Source organism: Xiphias gladius, chromosome 3 (genome assembly GCF_016859285.1).
Source record: "Xiphias gladius isolate SHS-SW01 ecotype Sanya breed wild chromosome 3, ASM1685928v1, whole genome shotgun sequence".
NCBI lineage: Eukaryota > Metazoa > Chordata > Actinopteri > Istiophoriformes > Xiphiidae > Xiphias > Xiphias gladius.
In genome coordinates, this window is record NC_053402.1 from 13,015,862 (window position 1) to 13,040,799 (window position 24,938).

Here is a 24,938-nt window from a genome sequence, read left to right on the forward strand (position 1 = left end):
AGTGGACCAAGAGTTGAGCCTTGAGCCACGCCTCATTGCTGTACTAATGTATTAGATTTTCTTCCTTGTATAACAACACACTGTTTTCTGTTACGAAAATAGGAATTGAACCAAGTAACGCATTATGTGACAGAGGAACCCAGTGAAGTTAATCTAAAAGAGGGTAGTGATCAGATGGATCAAAAGCCTTGGTCAAGTCAATGAAAATTGCAGCTGTTAAAATACTTTCATTAAAAGCAGGAAAAATATAATTTGTAAGTTTTAACAAAGCATTAATTGTTGAATGATTTTATCGAAAGCCAGATTGAAAAGGTGATAAGATATTGCACCTAATAATATGACAATCGATCATAAATTAGTTTTTCAAAGACTTATGCAATAGAACAGAGAGAGATAATGTGTGTGTCAAGATAATAGGATTGTTTTGGATGAGGCACCTCACAATATTCACCACCACAGATGGGCAAAAAAAGTGGACATCGAAAGAATTAACTTCTCTCAGCTCAAACCATACAGACACACTCCATGTCCTAGATAAGAGTGGTGACTGTGTGTGTGTGTGTGTGTGCGCGCGCGCGTGAACGCGCTTACACGCGTATGTTGGGGCACCGGGTCTGGAAAATTAATGCTTGCCAGGATTTAACATAATTTGCTCTAATTGGTGTTTGCTGTTAAGCAACTACTTAGCGATAATCAAATAAATTCTTACTGGTCTGCACTGCAGGCTAGTGTTGAGAATGGACCAGTATGCAGAGCCTCTCACTAAAAAAATTCTCCATTCAAAAAAGCATGATTTATATGGCGGGTAATTCAGTGTCATTCTGGCCCAGTCATCTGCCAGTTTCCACTCTGGGAATCTGCTTTGAATTTTACACCAAGGGGAGAACATTATTGTATTTTCACAATAGTCAGAGATTTCTTGTAGGCGTTTATATCCTCAGATTTATTTTATGACTATGAGAAAACATGCAACAATTGTAAAACATAGAATTGCTCCAGCTGTGACGAACTTTCCAATTAAATGTATATGTTCAAGCTTAAGACATGGCAGCATCAACCCTTTTATTTACCCATCATGTTTCACATCACAGTCAAATGCAGAGAACGATTAGAGGGAATGAGGGAATTCAGACTGTGAGAAGGTACACAGAATTGTGGCCACTTTCTGTATCTTTCCCAAAATGCTCCTCAGTCAAGTGGAGAGACTACTTTCCGCTAACCCTGCAGTTTCTGCAGTTTACTGACACTCTCAGACCAGGATTGTTTTCACCTCCGCTCATCAGTTTCAGCTTACATGTCGTGCTGAATACCAGAGCTTGTTACTCAGTCCCTGTGAGTTGAAGACTCATGGTAATGCCCATTGATTTTGTGTGCAGGCAGACACAAAAACTCGCACACACAGACACATACAAGGAAAGCTCTTAAAATCTCTATTGATCCCAACAGGCTGTGAGCTATCCAGTTTGTTTTCATTATGGTGGTAATGTTGGCCTTTGCGGACTTTGTTGATCTTTTGTTGCCCTTCTAAGACCAGAGGTGTTAAGGTGGATGCCATCTTTTACTTTTTCCCACATTATTCAGTTTGAATCAGGCTTTTGGTTCTTTGAAGCTTTAATCCCTCCCTATCCTCACCTCCCTCCTTCTTTCACAACTTCGGAAGCTGTGAGGGATAATGACAACTGGTCGAGGCTGTCTGGAGGAATTTCCCTCTGGAAAAATATCGTAGAGGGACTGTGTTCCCCTGTTCCTGTGTATTAGTTCCTTCTTCTACATAAAGAATGCTCTTTTTGACAGTCTTTCAGGTGGTTAGGTGTGTAACTCGTGATGGTGCGGAGGGAAACGACAATCCACATCACTCTGACATTCCCCGTGAATCTTTTCCATATCTCATTTCATGGTGGATTGCCTAGTACGCATGGACAGTTTGGTATAGCTGTCAAAGTCCTGCGACTTTTTTGGGACAGGTGGCTGGAATTAAAAACTAGTGCTCAACATGCAACTTTGGTGTTTATGTAGAAAAATATACTGCGGAAAGCTTTAAGAGAAGCTTATTGTTCTAAACATCCCCAAGTGCATTGTGCATTTTGACATCTAACCACTGTTGACCCAAGAATACCCTTGATGTCTGTGTTTGTTCTGCATAATTCATAGTTCATATTCTGTGCCTGTCATGAATTGCGCATCCTGTGAAGGATTGCCTCACCCTCGTGCTATTGAAAAGGGTTAATCCTCTGCGGATGGATATGTAAATATGACGAAGTGTGGCTCTATGTTGCTGGAACACTCCTGATTGTTGAGGATAAACAGATGTGCAATTTGTTGTTGTGGGTGATGGTGTGGGAGAGAGGGAGAGAGACAACAAAAAGGGAAACTGTAAGCATAAAGATCTGTCCCATCCTTCAAGTACATGAGAATATATAATCCCCTCAGTGAACACTCACACAACGTACAGCGCATACATGAAAAACAGCAGTAATATTCCAGTATACTGTATGAACCTACAGTAAATGCACTTCACTCCCACTGCACCATCAAAACCCACTCTGTATTTAATCATTCCTTTCTGTGTATTTGCATAGCTTTTTCACCACGTCACGCATGTTAAAGAGAGGTGCAGAACTGATTTCCCTTTAATCAATTCTGAGTGTATTTTCAATTTCATAGAATGTGTGTAAATTTTACAATTAGTTTGTTACATTGTAGTATGGGGGACTTCTTGGGGGGGTTTCAGTGTTTGTCTATGAATCTGTAAAAGAGATCAGGACCAGGCAATTCTCAGCCCAACTGGTCATTTTTATGCTTTAGCGGAGAGATGCCAGGAAATGAGGGAAGAGAGATGTGAAATTACATGTGACAGTGCAACAAAAGTCCCTGGACAGACTTGAACCCCATTATAGTTCTTGGTCGGTGCCTTGAGGCGGGGACACACATTGAGACTGCTGAGCCAATGATGAGTGTGATTTGGATGTGACAATTCATCACACCAAGTTGGACCAGTCTCCGCCAGTCGTCCTCATAAAGATTTTTATAACCATGTTTGATATTTGCGACTCGCATCGCTGATCGATGATGTCACTTCTGTGTCACTTAAGGGAGAAATACAGCTAAAAAAAAATAGTGTCACGTAACTTGAACATAGTTTCGTTTAACAAAATTCACTCACTTTCCTTCTATAGGCTATAAAGTCTGCATTGCCGCTAGTTCTCCATTAATGATCTTGGCCAAACTTATGCTTTTTACCTCTTTTTTTTGCCTTTTCAGTGCAAATTGCACTGCATATAAAAAGTGCAAGCTGCCAGTTTCCACCCGTTTGTTTTGGTAAAGGAACACACAACACTTTTGTTTTTGTTGCGTTCTTGTCGGATTTGCATGGGGGTCTACCTCTAAAGCTCCAGTTGTTACTGAGCAGTCATTTAGTGCGTCGTCTAGTCTATTTACTGTCTTAATCCCCTTCCTGACTGTCAAAGAGGGAAAAAGGTGTTGGTGTAAAAAATAATCTTTATGTGTCTTTGTAGGTTTCAGCTAGTTTTCCAGTTTGTTCCAAGTTTTAAACCAAAAGGCCACAGGGAAACCCCAAAGAAGTCTGTTTTTTCACAAAAAAATAATGCTTTCAACAAAGTACAACAGCCTGATGGCAGACAACTCACTGACATTCTATATCCAGTATGACAAAGATAGGAGAGGAAAATTACATTTCTTTTAATACATATAAATCCCCAGACACTAAGAAGATCCAGGATATTGTTTTCTGATGCTGTGAAAATACCTGTAATGTTAAAAGTGTAAAATATTCATGGTGCAAATGATACAATCAGTCTATCTTCAAAAGGAAAACACGTCAATTTTAATAATTAGCCTGACTAAAATAATAGGTTGCTTCTCCAACATCTGTTGCTGTGAAAAAGAAAGTCTTTCTGATGTTAAGCTGTGGTTATGTCACACAAACTGTACTAAGGCTTATTTTCTGATTATTCTGAGTGAGTGAAATGCAATTGAAAAGCAGTTCAGTCATCAAACATTTAGTCTATTGATATCAGAAAGCTGCCATTTGGTAGCAGTTCTTACTGAAAGCCACCAGTGAATGTGCTTATCGAGTAACAAGCACAACACTTATTTTGACATGGAGAGCGCTGATGCGTTCACCAAAATGTGGCTTTGTGAAAACGATAAATACGCGCTGATACTAATAAGATTTACATTTTTTCTCATAAATATTGCAGGTGCACGCGCAGCGCGGGGAACCCGTTAAGATGATTGTAGGGAAGGGATCCCGAAACCCAGATATAATTCTGCAGCTTTGCATCAGGTCTTCATGTCGATTTCAGGTCTTTAAACACTGTGCTCTATGGATCGTTAAGGCCCGGGGAATAAAACTGACTGTCAAGACAGTCAATTAAGGCAAGCAAAACATAAATAAATAAATAAATTCACAGCAATTTTAGAAATAGCTCTAAGAGTAATGTAGAGCAGAGTAGATACTGAGAAGAAGGAATTGAGATTCTTGGCAACATTAATGAACATTGAACACAACCTCAGGTCTAAAACTAAGACAACCATTCAGTCAAATGCACTTCACGTCGACTCTTTTCATCCACATTGTCATCGCAGACACTTCGTAATAGCCTCCCAACGCCAGACTACATGATGCTCAGTTTACACAATGATATTTAAGTTGAGATTTAACATCCACTCAACACTTGTGTGGGTGGGTGTGTAGACGATGGCATGACTCGCTGCGTCTTTCAATACCTGGGCCTCCTAAAAAAAAAGTATTTAAAGCCCAGTAACAGTGTTTTTTTACTTATCGAAAATTTGAAGCAAGGAAGAAATGTTCATTTTATATCTCCCCCTAAAAGAGAGAGCTGTCCGCCATGTATTGGAAATGACGGCTTGCTCTTTCACTCGTTTTAGAGAGAGGAGAAATTGTGGGCCGGGATTACAACAAAACTCTTTTCTATATATGAAGTACTTTACTTTTAATGTACCTAATGTGTCTCAGGGCAATAAAAGCTTTTCAGTCACTGACAATCAGATTTTGATTAGAAGTTTTATATTCATATATTTCTTATATTTTATTTATTGAAGTTGAGCGCAAGTTTTATTCACTGATCCCCAGCCTTTCAGTAGTCATATACTATTTTGTGTGTTTTCAATCCAGCACCCTGTGTAGTCTGTCTTGTAAAACCACATACACAGAGGGTAGTTAGACAACAGCAGAGCTTTGCAGACCCAGAAGCCATGTCCTGATCCCTGACATATACAGACAGGGACTGCCAGCCATCTGGCCAGATGAGACAGTTGGATAGGCACATTCTCTCTCACTCTGACTCTCAATGATGACTCAACCACACACACACACACACACACACACACACACACACACACACACACACACACACACACACACACACACACAAACACACACACACAATACACACTAGTTCTGAGGTTTTCTTTCATCTATCTCAAGGGTTGCCAGAGAGCTCTGGTGGTCACAGATAGTGACCTAGCCCACAGCTATGCAGCTTCCCTCAAATCCGTCCATTTAGACTCCAAATTCAAGGCCTCAGTTTGTGCCTGCAGCTATTATTATGAAGAGAAGCTCAGGCAGCCCAGAAAGAGTGATGGAACTGTGGGTAATTGGGAAAGGAGGAATAATTTAGATAAACTGAATGAGATAACTGTAAAATAGAGAAAAGAACACCGTATGTCTTAAAGGAGAAAGTTAGGTTAAAGGGGTTACGATAACCTTTGACACGTTGTTACTTTCTCTGTCACTCATAAACTTTGTAACATACCCTAAGTGCATATCTTGTAAGTGAGGATAAGGTGACATGATCTACATTTTTGCCGACTGCAGAGGATGGTCATGAATATTGACAGTCAGTGACAATGAAAGGGACCAGTGCACCAATAAAACAGGAGAAAAACAAACTGCAAATTAATGTGGTATTCAGTGCAGGTGTATAAACTTTAAAAAGACTATGCAAATAATTATGTAGTGGGAAGTTCATTCAACATGTTTCTAAGGCTTGATGGATGAACTGACCATGTTGATGAGAAACACTGAATATAAAAAAACATGTCTACAATGATGAACTTTAAATTGTGACTTTTTGTACAGTCCTGTACAGTTAATAGTTACCTAGTCTGACCCTCTGAATGTAGGCTGTGGGTATAAGCCTGCCATTGGCCGCGTGTCTCTTTCGACATTCTCCTCGCCCTCTGCTTCCGGCCTGTTACCGTTTTCAGACTCACCTCCGCTACGGGAAACAACAACAACAACCTCCGAGCTACTAACCTACACACTGAAAATGGTAGGTTTTGAGGAAGATTTGGATTGTGCAATCACACAGTTGACATCCCTCTTTTACTGTTTTTCGTAGCGTTTCCTGGTGACAGCGATTGCCCTCCCACGTGCAAATGTTCCACCAAAACAAGTTCCCAGCAGACACAATTTTTCAGGGACACCGTCGCCGGATCCCGGGCTTAGCACCACCCAAGACAATTGGAATTGGTTTAAAGGAATACAGACAAGCCATAGTGTTTTTTCCCCCATAGCAGAATGATAATGGGTGCAGCCAGACCATTCTCCGGCGCTGACAAAGCGCTGTGGAGGTTCGGCTATGCCAGACTAATAATTAACAGTTTCTTCTCTGTGAAGGACATATCCGTACCAGCAGGATGTTTAATGTGTAATGTATTACCTTCATAGTGGGACAAAATTTATAACCTCATGTGCTGCACTTTTGTGCAGTGCTGCAATGACTCATTTTTGTAATGCCGATCATTAATGAAACATCATGAATCCCCAGGGCGCGCTACTCTGATAAACGATCAATCAGTAGATATCTACAAATCTAAAGTTGCATGCACTGAATACTTCATGTAGCAGAGAGCTGATCACTGATAATCTTGCTCAGTTTTCATGTTAATTTTACACTTTCTCCCACCTCATGAGTCTCTGATAACTTGAAGCACTGACTTAGGCCATCATCATTCTTCTTGAAGTAAAGTCTTCTTTACCAGCATTCTTGTGATAAGATCGCACATACAGCTTCCCACACATGCAGATAACTTGCATTTCCCTCTTGGCAGTGTCTCACCCTGTGTGTCGAAAATAGCTGAGACTAGAACACAACTTGTGTAACATTGATTTGAAATTCAATCTAGACGGCTTCCTCAGGGCCCTTGGGTCGGTTCTTAGATTCTTCTCCTATACGGAAGCTGGAGGAAGCAAAGAAGCGGCATGCGTGGAGGAAACTAAAGAGAAATAAGCAGACACAGATTCAGAAATACACACAAAATGTATTTATACACATACAGTTTGCTTATTTTTGCAGATGTAAACAAAAGCACAGACACACACAGCGACTTGCCAGTCTCCGCCCGTGTTCTCTCTGATACTTCTGTGTGTAGTGCTGCTGACAGACAAGCATCCTATGACACAAATCATCAGACTGAACAGGTTTTATCTCACAATCTTTTATCTGGCTCCATCCTCCTCCAACCTGTATGTCCCCTTGAAGGGTGTTGCGAGTTACTCTACAAGATGCCATTCATCCCCGAGTGTCCTGAATACATCACACTAATCGCTTGCATTTTTCCAAAACCCTCATACACAAAAAAAAGCAGACTATTTCACAGCAGATAAGGCATAACTCATTTTAAAACATATAGTAATCAATGTCAATAGGGGTGGAAAAGGGTATACCCTGTGGTAAAATTTGTTTGTAAAACATCAGCCTGTTGTCTTTGTTGTGCCGTGATGAAAAAAGTGGTGAGGAGGAAAAAAGAAGGAGGTGGTTGATGGGAAAAATCGGTTAGGGAAGAGAAGAGCAAGGGGAGTACGGACAGAGATGAGATTTATACGTGGACAAGAAGTAAGTGGAAGAAGAAGAAAGGAGTGGAGGAACAGAGGCGAGAAACTGCTGGATGCTTGATAATTGGTGTTAAGTAGGGTCAGACTGGTGAGAGGTAATTTCATTTGGCTGCACGGAAATGAAATAGAATTGGTAAATCAAAGCAGGTTAGAAAGCACAAAGCAGGGTCTAATATTCTTGAGTCTCCTTTTATCCTTTTCTCTCTCTACATATGGAAAACCAGATTTCCAGGAGCCAAAACCCACATGCAAATATTCTCCTCTTGTTATTCGTGTATTGTAGCCCTGTGACTTTTTACCGGTATGCTTTGACCACTAAAATGCCATATGTTGTTCAGAGGATTCAATAAATTTGGCTTGTTACGACTCAGAATAAGGTAAGCCCAAAGGACGCATCAGAGCACGCTTGGCAACCCGCTGTCCTGTTAGTTACACCCATTTACATGGCTGATGGGATTGATTGCAGGTCTGTGGCTCATTATGTCTGACTAAACGAGAGAGCTAGGCTAACGCTGCATTCATGACATAAAAGGGTTATCGTAATTATGATTTTCCAACTTTTAAATACCGTTCATGCCGACATCCAAGTTGTAATCACCACTGGGACTTGGCAGGTTTAGTGAAAACTAAAGACATATGAATGCATCAGCCAATGGCCATTATTCAGTGTCATTAAACCCAAATTTAATGAGTATGATGTTATATTTTTATATTCTGGGCCATCTCTACCATCCATCCCACATGACGTGAAGGTGGCGTAATGTTAGTGTGTGTGTATGGGTAAAGGCAAAAATATAAAAGGTAAAGTCAAGGCATGCTCTAAACTTTTAAAATACTGATCAGAGTTAAAAAGGCTTCAAATTGCTCATCTGTCATCTATTCGAAAAGCAGCCGCATCAAAACATTAAGCTCAGACAACAAATATTTACGCTGCCAGCGGCTGAAAAACATTTTCCCTCGTTCTTTTTCTTCTTTTTATTACCATTAGCAAACACGAGCAACTGTGTCGATCAAATTAAGCTCTCTGTGCGATCCATTTACTGTATGTCATTTAATAAACACTTTGTAATTTTGTAACCACACACACACACACACACACACACACAAAAACGGCTCTTCCATGAGGTTTTTGAAGCCTGATAGATAACATTCTGTGCTTAAGATCTTTGTAATTGTTTGTGTGCATGAATGAGTTGCAGTTGCATATAGCCAGACCGCATAGCACTCCCCATGTCTTCTCAGCCACGCACACGCACACGCAAATGCACACGCACGCACACACACACACACACACACACACACACACACACACACACACACACACACACACACACACCAACAGGACAGAGGTCAGACAGAGACAAAGAAGCCTGTCAGCGGGGTGCTAAAATCTGCTGTGGATTACTAATAGATGACAGATCTCCTGTATGGTCTCTCCCTCTCTCTCTCTCTCATTCTATGCGTTGGGTCAGTAGCTAGATGTCATCACAGCACTAGATCAGTGGGAGTAGGTATTGTATGGCCTTTTTTCTTCTGCTTCTCACTGCAGCTTTGGCCCCTTTTTCCCTGGGTAGTGGTTGAACAGTGCCTGATTATTGCTGTCCTTTTAACCTAACTCTTGCCACCCGGCTGGGAAAAACAAACTACATACTGTTTCATCTTCATTCAGCGTGCACATGTGAAGAGGGCTGCTTATCTGCTCTCATTGGCGTCACTCCAAAAGGTGACATGGAAGTGGTTAGCGTGTGGATTTCCTCTCGCTGAGTTTGTCTCTACTGCCCTCTTTCTGTCGCCAACACGCATCATCAGTCCCGGCTGTGCGGTAGTGTCTTTGCATGTCTGTTTGTGTGAGAGGGAGAGAAATAGCAAGAAAAGAGGAGTACATACGCAGAGCCTGGGCCACAGCTGTTGTGGTGTTCGCCCCCCTTCCTCCCCCATCTTCCTCTAATATAACCCTCCACTGTGCAGGTCTAAGCTCATGAAAGAGCATTAAAACTGCCAAGTCAGCGCAAACTGAGTCCACATAGGCATGCAGTTCAGATTCATCACTTCTCACACACACACACACACACACACATACACAGAGAGAGAGACAGAGAGAAAGAGAGATTCTGCTAAACTACAAACAGTACCTTTGCTGGAGCCTAATCACACACTCCTTCTGATAAAGAGGCTTTTATTATCAAGTGCAGTCACTGACAAAGGGGATGTGTGTGTACACAACCCTGATTTGGGATTTTTCAAAGCATGTGTGTGTGTGTGTGTGTGTGTGTGTGTGTGTGTGTGTGTGTGTGTGTGTGTGTGTGTGTGTGTGTGTGTGTGTGTGTGTGTGTGTGTGTGTGTGTGTGTGTGTGTGGGTGTGTGTTCGCATTCGTGTTCGTGCTACAGCTTTTCACATCAAACCTGCTATTGCCTACATTCAAAATTCTAAGGAGCTTCCTCCCAGACTGGAGATTGCATTTTTACATGTTGGTGACCATGGCAACCAAAGCCTGTAATGCCTGTCAGTCAGGTTTATGTTAGACATTTTGCAGAGTGAAAAGTGAATTTGGGAAAAAAAAAACAGTGTGTGTCATAAATCATTATACCAAATAACTGAAGGCGAAGAAGCACTTCCTGGTTGATTGCAGAGAGAGAAACAACATCCAGCTTTAGACTGTCTCTCTCTTTCTTGCTAACTTTCCATGAGGAGCAACTTTTTAAAGCAAAGGCTGTGATTATGCACAACTCAGGGAAAAAATGTGAAGACAAATTTCACATCTCAGTGCTGGAACTCAGCATCTTTTTTGTGTCCACTGAGCCTTTTCAGCAGCCCTGATTATCTATACATGATAAGGCGCCTTGATAATGGCATGTTTGAATGATGAGATGCATCACAGGTGCTTTGAGTTGTCCATTTCATGAGGACACCTTTTATTCCACTCCCTCTTCAACTACATGGTATCTTTTATCCCCTGCCATGCACCCTGAAAGTAAGAACCCCCCCCCCTCCTCATTCTGGGTGGGAAAGGAGGGATCACAATAGCAGCAATTGATTTACTGGTGAGCGACGGTTCCCCTGACATGTAAATGAAAAGGAAGAGATGTTATTTAATGCACCGCTCCACCCTGAAGTCCAATCCACACTAATGGAGTGGAGGAGGGGAGGAATGATAAAGGAGGGCAGAGAGGGAGTGGATACAGCATGTGGCAGCATGTGTGAGTATGTGTGTGCATGTGTGTGTGAGGTTTAGCTGACTGTGTGCAAGCAGAACAGTTACAGTGCAGGTTATTGTCAGGTGTGTCTACACGAACATGTGTGTGAAAAGAGAAAACAAGTGTGTGTGAAGGTGGAGAGATAATGTCCTGCTGCCAGACGAGCAGCAGAGAGAAAGACGGACAAAAAAGAGGCTTCTCGCAGTGCCTGTCTCAGATCCACGGCTTGGTTGGCAGAGATTCACATCTCCTGGATGTGTGTCAAAGTGTGTGTGGTCGTGTCTGTGTTTGCTGGGAGGAACAGCGGGATGTGAGCAAGAGTCTCTTCCAGATTCCCTTCAGCAGCCCTGTCCACACATACGCTTTGGTCTCATGCATCAGTTTGTGCCCTAGAAAGGGACGCTGAGATGAGTGTCATGCTGCAGGAAACAAGAATTTGAGGAAAGCTGAGGAGATTCGCATAGACAGGAGCAGAAATGTCTCAAATCAAATGATGGCGTACTTAAAATTAAAAGATGTCTGATTTGAAAAATCAAGGTCAGTGTAGAGATATTGTTTTGAATTGCCTTTTGATGTCTTTGTGGCAATATTGTTGATGAGTCAGTACTCAAGAGGGATGGTACAAGGGAAGAGCTCTAGGACTTTTTTGTGAACTCACATTTTCAACTTTCTCATCTTTCAGCCCCCAATTTTCAATTCAGGGTGAATATGAATATAGAAATGTGAGGGCTTTCCAATAGGTCTTCCTCTTCATTATTATTATATTTCCTATTGTTCTTCTTATCTAAACAGAAAAATGTAAAATATATGAGTACAGAGAAATCCCATTAAAAAGAAATGGATGGCTTTGACAAAAACATTTTCCTGCTGATGTTATGTTTAATATTTCCTCGTAACCACTGTCTTTCAGGCAGACCCGGGAGCAGGAAACCCCTCCAGACTTCTTCTACTTCTCCGACTTTGAGAGGCACAACGCTGAGATTGCTGCTTTTCACTTGGACAGGTGAGTTTTACCCGTTTTTTTCTCCTCCAAAAACCTATTGTGCTGAGAGTGAATTTTCAGAATGGTAGGTCACACATGTTCCTTCACACAGAGAGTGACACCTTAACCTCATTATAAACCAGAGGTGCGCCATAATTGACTTAAACTGTGAACATTTGAATAGGATTAAGTACATGAGGGATTATATAACACACAGGGGGCTGGGAACATCTCCTCTACTTGCGGCTGAGTCTATTGATTTACACATGATCCTTTTACTCCAAGGACAAATTAAAAAAACAAACTTCCCAACGGAGAGGCAAACTAAGATGTGTCGAATATCATAGTTTGGGATTCTGGGGGAGGATGATAAATGGACTACGGGTCGTCTTAAAGTCCGCAGTGGGCATGGTAATTACTTCACACATGATAACACAAACACGCACTCTCACTCTCTGTTGGATGAGGCCAGTGGCATGTGTTCGCGTGGGCAGGAAAATGGAGCCAAACAGGAAATCCCAGGCACGCCATTACCACCGGGACATAGTTTTAGAGCTGGGGGGAGGTGCCTGTGATAGCCCTAAAGAGCAGTTTGTTTTTAGTTTGTGTGCTCCATGCAGGGCTGCCTATGAATTATAGTCCAGTTGCTCGACCGCAGCAGCCACTGGATACCCGTCTGAACCAATGCTTAGTTTATGGCTTCATGTTGAGTAAGGAATGCGGAGTAGAAGAATGTTTTTGCTCTCCTAAAACTTTCTTTTATTTGATTTTGTAATTCTAGACAGCTCTGATGAAATGTACTAAAATATCCTGAAGATTTGAAGGGGGAGCTTTCCAGTAATTACTTCTAAATCTCCCTGTTCTTTGCCTGTGTACTATCTTACCATCTGTTGTGCACTCCCTGTGTCTTAGGGGGTGGCGGAGTGCAGACAAATAGATGCTTGGGTGTGCTCTCGCAGGCAAACGCGCAAACACGCGCGCGCACACACGTGCACATGCACACGCACTCACAGGTGCCCCTTTGTCGCCTGGGCCCAACATGACAGCGCAGTTTGCAGCTCCTGAATGCTGTCCTCTGTAGGCTAAAGTTTCGCCAACTCTGATCCACTCAGCCCGTCTGTCTGTGTGTCTGCCTGCTCCCAGGAGGCTTAGCTTTAGTCTCGTACTGCTCAGGGTTATTTGGACAGAAAACATACAGTGAGACGGGCCAAACGGGGGCTGGTGAGGTATCGTGTTCTGACATAGGAGCATAGGAAAAGAATGAGAGAGAAACGGATGCAGGCAGAAAGGGAGCGAGAGAATGGGAGGACAACAAGTCGAGAGCAGGTGGAGTAGAATTAATAAGCAGAGGGTAAGAATAGATAATGATTAAGTAGATGTGGTTCATAGAGTTTTGTATTTGTCTATGTTTGAATGTGTGTCGGTGAGACAGACGCACTGATCTCCTTGTTTTGCTTATGAGCAGTTGTTGATTGTCAATAAATGCCGCTTTTGATGCCAACCACACAAGCAATCACACTATCTTCTGTAGAAGATGACGAATTATTAATACGTCTTGTCTGCTGAAAACATACAGATCAGGTTCTGTACTGACAAGTTTGATGGGAAATAACTAAATATTATTCTTCAGTGAAGAAAAGGATTCTGATGTCCCACTTCTTCTTTGGGCTGTCTCCGTTTAGACAATAATGGACATACAATATGTATGCAGATAATGTACATTGCTGCATATGAGAACGAGCTGGAGGCTGAAGGTGCTTTGTCGCTTCATCTGTTCAGAGGTAAATAAAGTGGGAAACATAATGTTAGACAGTGAAATTTGGAATTGATCTTCCAATATGCAACTATGGCAATATTGATATCCTTGCCAATGGTATTGTTTCACATGAACAGTGCAAGTTAGTTCATTCATCTCTCAATCCAACCTCTATGTAAAAAAATATCTTTTTCCCGCAAAAAGCCTGATGACTGTGTTTTAAATATTATATAATATGACCGTCTCTCGGGCTTGCTCCCGCTTAAGGATCCTTGACTTCCGACGAGTGCCCCCGGTGGCAGGACGACTTGTCAACATGACGAGGGAGATCAGAGATGTGACACGCGATAAGAAGCTGTGGAGGACCTTCTTCATCTCACCAGGTAGAGACTCTTGCCAGCCTCTGCAGTTTGGCACAATGTTGTAGCTGCTTGGTTTCATCCCATTAAGACAGTTCCAGCTCCACTTGTAAGACAGTCCTGCTTTAAGTAAACTGGGTTATGTACAAAGTGGGTTGCGCACATGTGTTTGCTTGTATGAAAATGACAAGAATATGGCATATGTGTGATAATAAATGAAGCCATAGCTAAAAGTCACCACAGGGTGGCACTGTAAGTCAGGATATTCACAAAACCACTACAATGCAGGAATTACAAGGGATTTTATATAACCATATAACTTAATACACAAAATTAATAAATGGTGAATAAACTTAATTTGTGTCAAGCAAATCAAGACATTAAGTACAATGACAGGGGAAACTATAGGCTAATTGTGTCAAATAAACGTGGACTATACAAGGAATTCATTTGTCACAGGAGTAGCTGCCAGGGTACAATGAAGAGGCTTACAATTTCTCAAAGATGTCATTGCTAAACATTAAAGCAACTGTTTTTAAAACTATAAAGATACAAAGATAAATTACGTCATTTGGTTTGAAGAAAATCGAGGACAAACACGGAAGGTTTTACGAATCTTTGATTAAACAATTTAAAGAAAGGAAATGTAAAATTCAAATGAAATGCTTTGAGAAGCTAGTTTGATCTGTGTTCACATCATCTTAGTAGGAATACATTAATAAAGGATGCCCAGGTTCTATTTGACTAAGAGTAACAACTTCGCTGGGTCAGCTCTCACATCCCTGCCTCCGTGACCCGTGTTGAACCCTGAACCTCAGACTTTAAAACCATCACCATCCTGGCTTTTCACCGTCTTATCCTTCCCTTCATATCTGTTGTTATTTCCTCCTCTCTTTGCCCATGTTTACTTCCTCATTCGCATTCAGCCACATGTGGAATTGTCAAAGCTCTTCTTGCTCTTCCTCCCTGACTTCATTTCTAAACCAGTAAGTTTTCTTTTCTCTCCTCAGCCAATAATGTCTGCTTCTATGGTGAATGCTCTTACTACTGCTCCACTGAGCATGCTCTGTGCGGGAAACCAGACCAGATTGAAGGCTCACTGGCAGCCTTCCTGCCAGACCTGAACCTGGCCAAACGCAAGACCTGGAGAAACCCCTGGAGACGCTCCTACCACAAACGCAAGAAAGCAGAGTAAGGAAAAGACACTAGTGAACCGCATTCATGAATCTGTCAGCACAGACTCAGGACACAGGACACACTTCATGGCTTCCGAGACAATGATTCGTCTCTGCTAATTATCTAATCATCTATTCTCAGGTGGGAAGTGGACCCAGATTACTGTGACGAGGTGAAACAGACGCCCCCCTATGACCGTGGCACTCGACTGCTGGACATCATGGACATGACCATCTTTGACTTCTTAATGGGTAAGAGGAAAAGAGTTTGGGTGAGACATTGCATATAAATGTATTATTATGTCTCTCTTGATAACTAATTAATTAACTACAGTGTCCTTACTCTGAATCATATATCTTCACCATTTTCCTCTCTCGTTGTACAGGTAATATGGATCGTCATCATTATGAAACTTTTGAGAAGTTTGGAAACGAAACTTTCATCATTCACCTGGACAACGGAAGAGGGTAAAAAACATTCATCTGCTTCCGTCTTAGCAACCAGTAAATGTTTGATCCACTGTCTGATACACTGGCATCTTGCAATGACTCAGGCAATAATTAGAAAGTAAATTAATTAATTGAAATCTAATTGCTCACTTTAAATATTTCTCACGCTTTGGAGATCTAGAGGAAACGCATCCAAGAAGCTTCATCAGAACTAATGAAGCAATAGTCTGAACAGCTGTCTAAAAAGCCAAGTCCAACATAGAGTGATGGTGTTGTTTGTGATGATTCCCGATTCATCCTTTCATCTTTATCCCCACCCTCGTAGGTTTGGAAAACACTCCCACGATGAGCTGTCCATCCTGGTGCCCCTCAGCCAGTGCTGCAGGTCAGACTTTAGGTTAACCGTGAATTTCCAGCTCTTTCGTTGCAAGGATGGTGTTTATTTGTCCTGCTAACGACGCAATGTCGACACTGCAAATGTGCAGTGTCTGTTCATGGATCTTAGAGGATAAGTCATTATGTACTCGGTCAACTCCTGGCGGCTCCTCCATCGTCACCATCGGGCCTTTCGTACGCAAGAAGTATCAAAATCTAAAGGGGAGATTACCATAAAATATGCTCCTCCCCAGGGGATAAAACCTTTTACATTTTGGACATGACCCGAGCTTTTGTCTTGCACTACACTCAGACATGTCAACCTTAGTCACGGAAATATGCCTTAAAGGTGGATTTGTAGGAAATGAATGCTCCTATAAGAATTAACCCTTTTGTTTATCAAAAGTGTGAACTCCAGATAAATGTTAAAATATATTAATGTAGCTCTCGTTTTTAGAATATATGCAGCAAACAGTAATTATCCTGATACTAGAGTTAAATTTGAAAAACCTGTTCGGTTATCCTTTCTCCCATGTTTCCAGGGTGAAGAAGTCCACATACCTGCGTCTTCAGCTGCTGGCCAAAGAGGACTACCAGCTGAGCTCCCTGATGGAGGAGTCCCTGCTGCGTGATCGACTGTCCCCTGTCCTCATCCAGCCCCACCTCCAGGCCATGGACCGCAGGCTCCGGCTGGTGCTACAGGTCCTCGCAGGCTGCGTAGAGAAAGAAGGCTACAGTAATGTTGTGGAGGAGGATTCGGTTGGGGACACAGCCACCCACAGGAGCCCAGGTCACAGGTAGTGAGGGCGAGGCTCTAGGGTGACGGGGACCACCAATGACACATGGACAGTTGACCACGTCTGTGGATGTCTGACCAATGGGATTGGACCAGAAATCTCACTTCTGATATCAAGCTGAATTCAGTGAATTCCAAGACTTGCCATCATTGCCTCTATGGAACCTGCTTTTAAGTGTGTTTATAGAAGAAACTGTCCACAGATACAATGAAAGACTGTGCTCACACAGAAGGCTTAGTATTTGTTAGGTACAGATGTATTTTTGTTTTTCCAGATGTTGTATAAGACATAAAGGAACCACTGCTGTGTTCTGATTTTGTCCTGTTTGTTTTGCATATGGAGGGTATCAGCTTGTTTTATGTGTTTTATTATATTAATGCATAACCAAATGAGAGCTTACACTGACTGGGCATCTTACGGTCAGACGATAAACTTCATCAGTTATCACGGTGTATTAAAAAGGTTAAGAAAGTGTGTGGAAGTTGCGAGATATTGATCATTCTGTAAAACATGTTAGAAAATATAGCTTTCACCTTCTGCAGTCAACTACATCAGCCGGAAAATCTCAGTCAGGACTGGCACAAGCAACTTACAACCAGGAGAAAGAAAGGGTTTCCTATTAGTGTGTTCGGTTTATCTATCTTCATAAGCTTTTTGTCTTGGCACATACTTGAAACAGACCAGTTGAAAATGTTACTTTAGCATAAATCTGAGTTCAAGTATATTTCTTACTGTAGATCAAACAGTACCTTCACTTTGCCTTATTCCAATTTACTATCTCTCTTTTTTTTTCTTTCTTTTTTTCACTTTACCATCTCCCCTGAAGGTTTTGCTTGTGCTACATGCAGTACAACAGCACAACACTAAAGTATTGTTTTCCAAACCAAAAAGACTCTAAATGTAAAGACTGGAGCCCACACGGATGTGCCGGCTAGTGCTTATTAAATGGTATGTCGGTTCATTCAAACGCACTGTCATCCCTACCTGCAGAATTGAAACATTTAGACTTGTCTGCTATGATATAATTTACAATTATGCAATGCAAAATGTTAAAGTTTGTATGTTGTTTGATTTTATTTGATTTCATGTCCAAATGACTATTTATTGGGGTGTTACTAAGAGTGAAAAGATGAAATTCTAGGTTATGGTTTTGCTTCATGTTGCTTTATACATTGGGGAATATTTAGAATTTGTCTACTATTTAAATTGACATTCCTTTTGGTACTATTTTTATGTTCAGTTGATAGAAAAACAACTAAGCTGTTTGATTTTGGGACAGTAATTTGTTGAAGTGGTGCCAGTGCAATTTTCAGTTTCCTCCTAAGAGTCCTGTGTATCGGCTAACCCAGTACCTGTGCAATGACAGAAATGGAGTACTTGAATGTTTTTGGGTTGGCAGTACGGACAGGGTTCGTAGAGCTACAAACAGTGTAGGAGCCAGGCTCAAGTCTGCCTAGGGGGTGATAAAGGAGTTAAAATCCCTCGTCCCACCACAGGGATAACCTCGGGCACAGTTCTTGGATTTCCATATTCTCGGTGTAAATACCTATAAATAGTTTGAGGACCTAAAAAGCTGCATCGCACAGTGATTTGCTTCTGTTTTCTGCTATTGCATTGTTACTGTGAAGATCTGTTTACTAAATAATTAACGTGTGCAATAAAAACTAAAGTGAGGACAAAACTCTCTGTCTGCAGGTGGGTGCAGGCGTATGGGCCTTCCCCTTCTCGATTTTATGTATGGGTGGAGGTGAATATGTGTCTTTGTTTGAGGGTTGAGGAAAAACAATACACTATACAAAAATAAAGGGGGTCGAGGGTGAGTGAAAAACATTTAACATCTGTACAACTCATCCAGCCAGTGGGCAACCTTAGAATAACATGAGAGAACCCAGCCTTCACCATGAGCTTTACCCGTTAGCATTTAATAGCATAAATACATGAACAATACATAGGCAGCCTCAATCACACACACACACACACAAACATATTTCTCATAAAATGAAAGCATCACACGGTATGCAGTCTTTGAACACTAAAAAAAAACACATTGAACTGAGAGGCGAGAAAGTTAGTCGAACCTTTCACTTTTATTAGATACCAATTATGATTTCACAGGTCTATAGCTACAGATTGTGATTGCTCTATGAGCAAGGTCTCTCATCTGACATATCACACAAAGTACATCCATTAGGCTCAAAGCTGAATGTCTTCCAGCTGCTAACCACTAAGGCTGAGTCAGATCCACATGCACTCCTACGCAAACTGCACTTTGCATGTTAAGCCAATGGTTACTTGTCATTACAGCACTCAAATATTCATTTTTTGTCATCTTTTATTCCTAAAGGCCAAGACTACATTTTATTCTGTAACTGATTTGAGCATCAGCCTGTGTAAAGACACTTTGCTGCCAGTCTCTTTGTCAGTATAAATGCAGTATATATCTTCTCAACCTCCCTGATTTCCCTTTGATGTGGGTCCAAGAAATTGAAAGTACTGCAAAGCGCAACAATGAAGGATTGTAAATAAGTAATGCTTTCCCCAGATATACCTATGTACATCCTTGTAATTTGATGTCGCCTCCCGAAAGTATTGGACCTGTCAAGATCATTAAAGGTTCACATACTTTCTGGCATAAAGTAAAGCTGCAGCGATTTCTTCATCCCCAAAGGCCTGAGCCTCCGAACCTGTGTTTGAAATGTTTAGCAGAACTTGCAGTTTCGCTCCACCAGACAGAAATGCTTAGCTTAGCGCGTGGCCGCACGCTAGTCATGAAACCGGCTCGGCGGCCCGCGGCGCTGTCCGCGGTGCTTGGGGCGGGACGACGCCGTTGTCCCCGTCCGTGGAAAGGGCCGCCCGGGCGCTGTCCGCGGTGCCAGACGAGTTGCAGGACGCCCGTCGGTTCGTGGCGGAGGAAGGCCGAGGCGCTGTCCGCGGTGCTGAAAGCACCACGCCGGCGCTGTCGGCGCGACCGAAGCGGCGCTGCGCTCATCCGCGGCGTTCGGGAGCCGACGGACGGAGCCCGAAGGAGGCGGCGAAGACGATCAGAACACTCTGGTGGTTGTAAGGTTTGTTTTTATTTATGGATAAATCGTATTTATAGCCTCATCATTCCGCATCCCTTAGTCGCCCTTTTAACAGGGGCAGAGACACAAGAGGAGCTCAAAAGAGAGAAGATATACTACAGCTCTTTATTTATGACAATCCGTTTATCTGTAAAATATAATCCGTTATAGTCTGAACAATGTTCAACAACGGGCAACTTTTTAAATGCCGCATGCCTTGTTTCTGGTGTACTGACGTTTCCCCAGGAGAGGGAGCGAGGGGACCACATTTGTGACTGTGGAGCTCAGGAACGAGAAGCTGTTCTGGGCAAAGCTCACTAGGTGGCGCTCAAGCCGCGTGGTCCTGGTGGAGAGGTTTACGTCGCTGTAGCAGGGATGACGCCGCTTGTCGTCCCGAGTTAAGGGTGAATCACACTCCGGGCCTCGGTGCGATGATCTGATTTCTCAAGCGATGTCTGGACCAGCTCTCCTGACGTCCACTTATACTGAAGGACACAGAGGCTACAGACATAGGACACCGACGCGAGAGTGTCACAAGCTGTCCACATGAAGCTGTCCGCCTCCTCGCCTTGTGAGAACGTTTAAAATCAGACACCTAAAGAAAAGTAATGTAATTTAGAAAAAAAGAGGGGGGGGGGGGCTATCAGTCTACGATGTTGCTGCACTTCGTAGCAGTGACCATTAGATTGCGCACTAGACTTGTGCAATACGGAATACACGATACTGAAGTGAAGCTAACACAGTTTATGGCCATTTAAATTTTGGATTATATGTTTAAATTTGTCGGATTTGGCATTGTGTTGATTTAATTATTATTATTATTATTATTATTATTATTATTATTATTATTATTATTATTCACGTGGCACGCGCTTCTTAACATCCTTCCAGGTGTCATTTCCAACCCAAAGTGGGGATTATTTTTATTCCACCTGCCCCGAGGAAATAATCCAAGCAGGAACGTAGCCTGGACACTATTCCCGGTCGCTCCCACTCAGCCCTGATGTTGTTTACCCTCCACGGGAGACCACCCCACATTCTCCCACCTCATTCGGTGGCAGCCTCTCTTGCCTAGTAACAGTATCCAGCGCCACTGTCCTCCCGTCTCTATGGCAACGCAGAGCAACCCCCTTTCCTGCCTCTGACTCCGACTGATCCAAGGTGTGCGCGGCTGAGACCCCGACGACCCTGACCCTCACACCTCCCCCACTTCCCCCCGCAGTGAACTTGAATTATGCCTGAGTTGGCATACACGTCTCTTGAAAACGAAAATAGCTGCGGTGAATCGAAAATACTTTTTTTTTTTTTAACTGTTGACAACAATGCCACGGAAAACAGGTGAGTTTATGTGGAACCAACGTTAAGTAATGTTCAAGTATTATTAAAAATGCTGCAGAATTATTATGTCACACGGGGCAAAACATCACAAATCCTCTTAAATCCATTAATACGTGGCCTGCTTCATATGGACTACTTAAAACAGTGTCATAATATCGTGATTTGGAAGTCGAATAGCGTAGACACATTTCCTTGTTATTTCAGAAGGCCTCACCGTACCATCAGTACAGCTCTCTGGAAAACACTAGTATACGGATAGCAAACAGGCCAGTGTGTGTGTGTGTGTGTGTGTGTGTCCGAGCGCATGGCGAGCTGAGATGAGAGGGGCCTTCAAACGCTTCTTCAGAGGCAGTCGTCTTTAACCCCATGTCCATCTCGACTGATCTCGGCGCTGTGGGCAAAATCACGCCTCACTCAGCTCCGCATTGATCAAAACAAACGCATCCCGGGGAGGGTAGCTCGGCGCAGTGACTCTCACGGGCGCGACGACGTCTACGCACGGCTGCCGTGCACCCGGTGGAGGGGATCTCCACGCCGTCGCGCACTCGTCAACGCACGGGTTGAAGAATTTGAATTGTAAACGGCTTTGCGGTGGCCGGCTGTTTCAAACCGAGCTGGGGACAAGGTGAAGGCCGATGCCCAGCATCTTCATTTCCTCTCCTGAAGGCGTCTGACTCTTTCTCGTGTCTAAGGAAACAGCGCAGTGGCCCTCTCTGTAAAGCCAGGCTTCTCCGCCTTGTTTTTCAGGCGGCTGAGCAACACCCTGCCAGTAAGCGTGCCAGCAGGAGCAGGCTCCGTGTCTGAGCTCATGAATGATTAAAAGACAACTATTTCTCGGCTGCAGCTAAAATTAGGAATAGCCTTATGCGGGCTATAATTAGAAAGCAGATGGAAAAAGGCTCATTTATAATAGTACATTGTAGGTTTTGACTTTTCCAGGTGAGGATGCTGTGTGTGTGTGTGTGTGTGTGTGTGTGTGTGTGTGTGTGTGTGTGTGTGTGTGTGTGTGTGTGTGTGTGTGTGTGTGTGTGTGTGTGTGCATGCGCGCGCGTGAGTCTTCATAGTGAGCTCGGCGACAGAGACAAAACTCCCCCTGTCTCTCGTCAAGGTCAGACGGAGGCGCTTGCTTTAACGTCAAGAGCACCGGGAGAGAAATTAAACTCCAAATCAATTGCCCTTGAACCGTTGCGCGTGTTTGATTGTGTGCGCGCGTGTGCGACTGACTGACTGCCAAGGCGTGCGGGCACGAATTTGTTTATGAAAGTGAGAAAAACACACACACACACACACACACACAGAGAGAGAGAGAGAGAGACACACACACACACACGCACACACACAGGCTAGGTTGTGTGCTGTGCTCTTCTACGCATCTGTCCATCCCAGCATGTGTGTGTCTGCAAGCCAGGAGCGATCACGGGCCATTGCCGTAATTGCACAGCGCGCAATATATTCGGCGGGAGGAAGAGAAGGGGGCGCCGCTTGTAAACCCGATCAAACACCCTTGGCTGCACAGGAGAAAATTCAGAATGACCGAGATGGGCTCGGGCTCGTGCGGCCCGGTGCGTTGAAGCGCTCCTTTTGCACGACGGAGCAAATGAAAACGCGGAGAGAAGAGGATGCTAATTATTGACGCGCGCCTGAGCAAGCTGCCAGCAGCCCCCTCGTCTGTCACTCAAGAGGAGGAGAGGAGAGAGGGAGAGGAGGAGATGGCTGAATGGGTGGAGAGTCACACTTCCACTCCCCCTCCTCCGCCCCCTCCCCTCCCTCACTCCTTATTTTCATTCATGGCACAATCAGCGACATACGCATACACATATCTCCCCCACGCAGTGGCTGGCTCAGCCCCTCTCCATCAAAAGACCGCTCTCTCGCTCACAAACACACACACACACACACACACACACACACCCTCACATGGGGACGAACACACTCTTTTCTTTTTCTTTTGTTGTCTAATTTTCTCATAAACATAGAAACACACTGCCCCCCTCCCCGGCCCCGACCAACCCGCAACCCATCTTTTCCTCTCATTCTCACTGGGATTTTGGCCATCTCTTTTCATACATGAGTAAACACACAATCCGCGTGTGTCTCTCGCTCACACGTACACGCAAACACACATCACAGATAATAACAAATAGAGATAAACACATCCAAGCCAAGCACGATAAACAAAAAGGACATAACAAAATAAACACAGACAGGAGCAACTGCACATCGAAAATTGCATGTTAAGTTCCCTCTTTCCCTCATGCGAGAACACGCACACAAGCACACACACACACACACACACACACACACACACACACACACACACACACACACACACACACACACACACACACACACACACACACACACACACACACACACACACACACACACACACACACACAGTTTTGTTCCACTATCCCCATGGGTACAATCATTGACATAATGTATTCCTTAGCCCCTTACCGTCACTTTAACCATCACAAATAAATGCCTAACCTCAACCCTAAAACCACGTCCTAACCCTCAAAATGCAGTCTCTACCAGTGGGGACCTCAATTTTTTCCCCCAGGGTGACACGAGTCCCCCATGGGTTAGTGCGCATTCAGGTCCCCACCGGGATATAAAAACAAGTGCACACACACACACACACACACAAACATACACACAGTTGTGTCTCCAGACACACATGCAGCTTCCTCGCCACCCACTTGGAGAGAGAAAGAGAGAGAGAACGTGAGGGAGGGAGGGAGGAGGGAGAGTAAACCTGAGACAGAAGCACTCCTGCCGGGTGCTTCTGAGCGCAGGGGGAGAGAGAGAGAGAGAGAGAGAAGGAGCAGGTGGTCCAACAGCTCAACCACTCCTCTCCTCCCTCCCATCAGTGTATCATCAATCTCTCTCTCTCTCTCTCTCTCTCTCTCTCTCTCACCCTGGCTCTCTTTAGCCCAAACACACACACGCAGTGCAATGGCAAACGCTCCACACCAACACCCCCCATCTGCTCTCTCTCTCTCTCCCACTCACACACACACATTAGCGCGTGGTGGCTGTCGGACAGGCTGCTAGACTCCCTAGCACAGGCTGCAGGATGAGGCACCCCCACAAACCCTAGACCCCCCCCCCAAGCTAATTCCATTATACATTCCCGACTGGAAGGAAGAGGGGCTGTCTTCTAATTGCTTTCTTATCCCCCCGAGTCCCCCTCACTCTCTCCTCCTCCTTCTCTCCTTTCTCCTCCACCACCACCACCATCCTCCTTCCCCCCTCCCCTCCTTTCAGCCCGCCCTTCGCCCTGCATGCACTCAACATGGCAGCAGACAAGCAGAGGAGGGAGGCGAGCTAGAGAACAGCAGAGAGAGAGAGGGAGAGAGAGAGAGAGAGAGGCAGGCAGGCAGGCAGGCAGGCTGCCGCTATCAGGGAATACTGGTGCCATTTTCAGCATCGCAGGGTAAAAGGATTGAGCCTCGCTGTTGTACGCTCGGCTCGCCTCGGCTCAGCTAAGCTCGCCTCGGCTCACAACAGCTGAACAAGAGGGTGATAGGAGGACAACAAAAGGAGGAGAGAACGGCTTAC

General features: G+C 43.8%; 1 protein-coding gene across 1 annotated transcript in view; it reads left to right on the top strand.

Moving 5' to 3' along the window:
• fam20ca (FAM20C golgi associated secretory pathway kinase a) overlaps positions 1–19,550 on the top strand; it is a 39,754-nt gene extending 20,204 nt beyond the window's left edge. Inside the window, exons 4-10 of the mRNA XM_040122788.1 lie at positions 11,988–12,080; positions 14,083–14,198; positions 15,185–15,365; positions 15,492–15,601; positions 15,736–15,817; positions 16,125–16,184; positions 16,717–19,550. Coding sequence (XP_039978722.1) covers positions 11,988–12,080; positions 14,083–14,198; positions 15,185–15,365; positions 15,492–15,601; positions 15,736–15,817; positions 16,125–16,184; positions 16,717–16,975 — 901 coding nt within the window. The 3' untranslated portion in view covers positions 16,976–19,550. The remainder of the gene's footprint in view (positions 1–11,987; positions 12,081–14,082; positions 14,199–15,184; positions 15,366–15,491; positions 15,602–15,735; positions 15,818–16,124; positions 16,185–16,716) is intronic.
• The last annotated feature ends 5,388 nt before the right edge of the window (positions 19,551–24,938 follow it).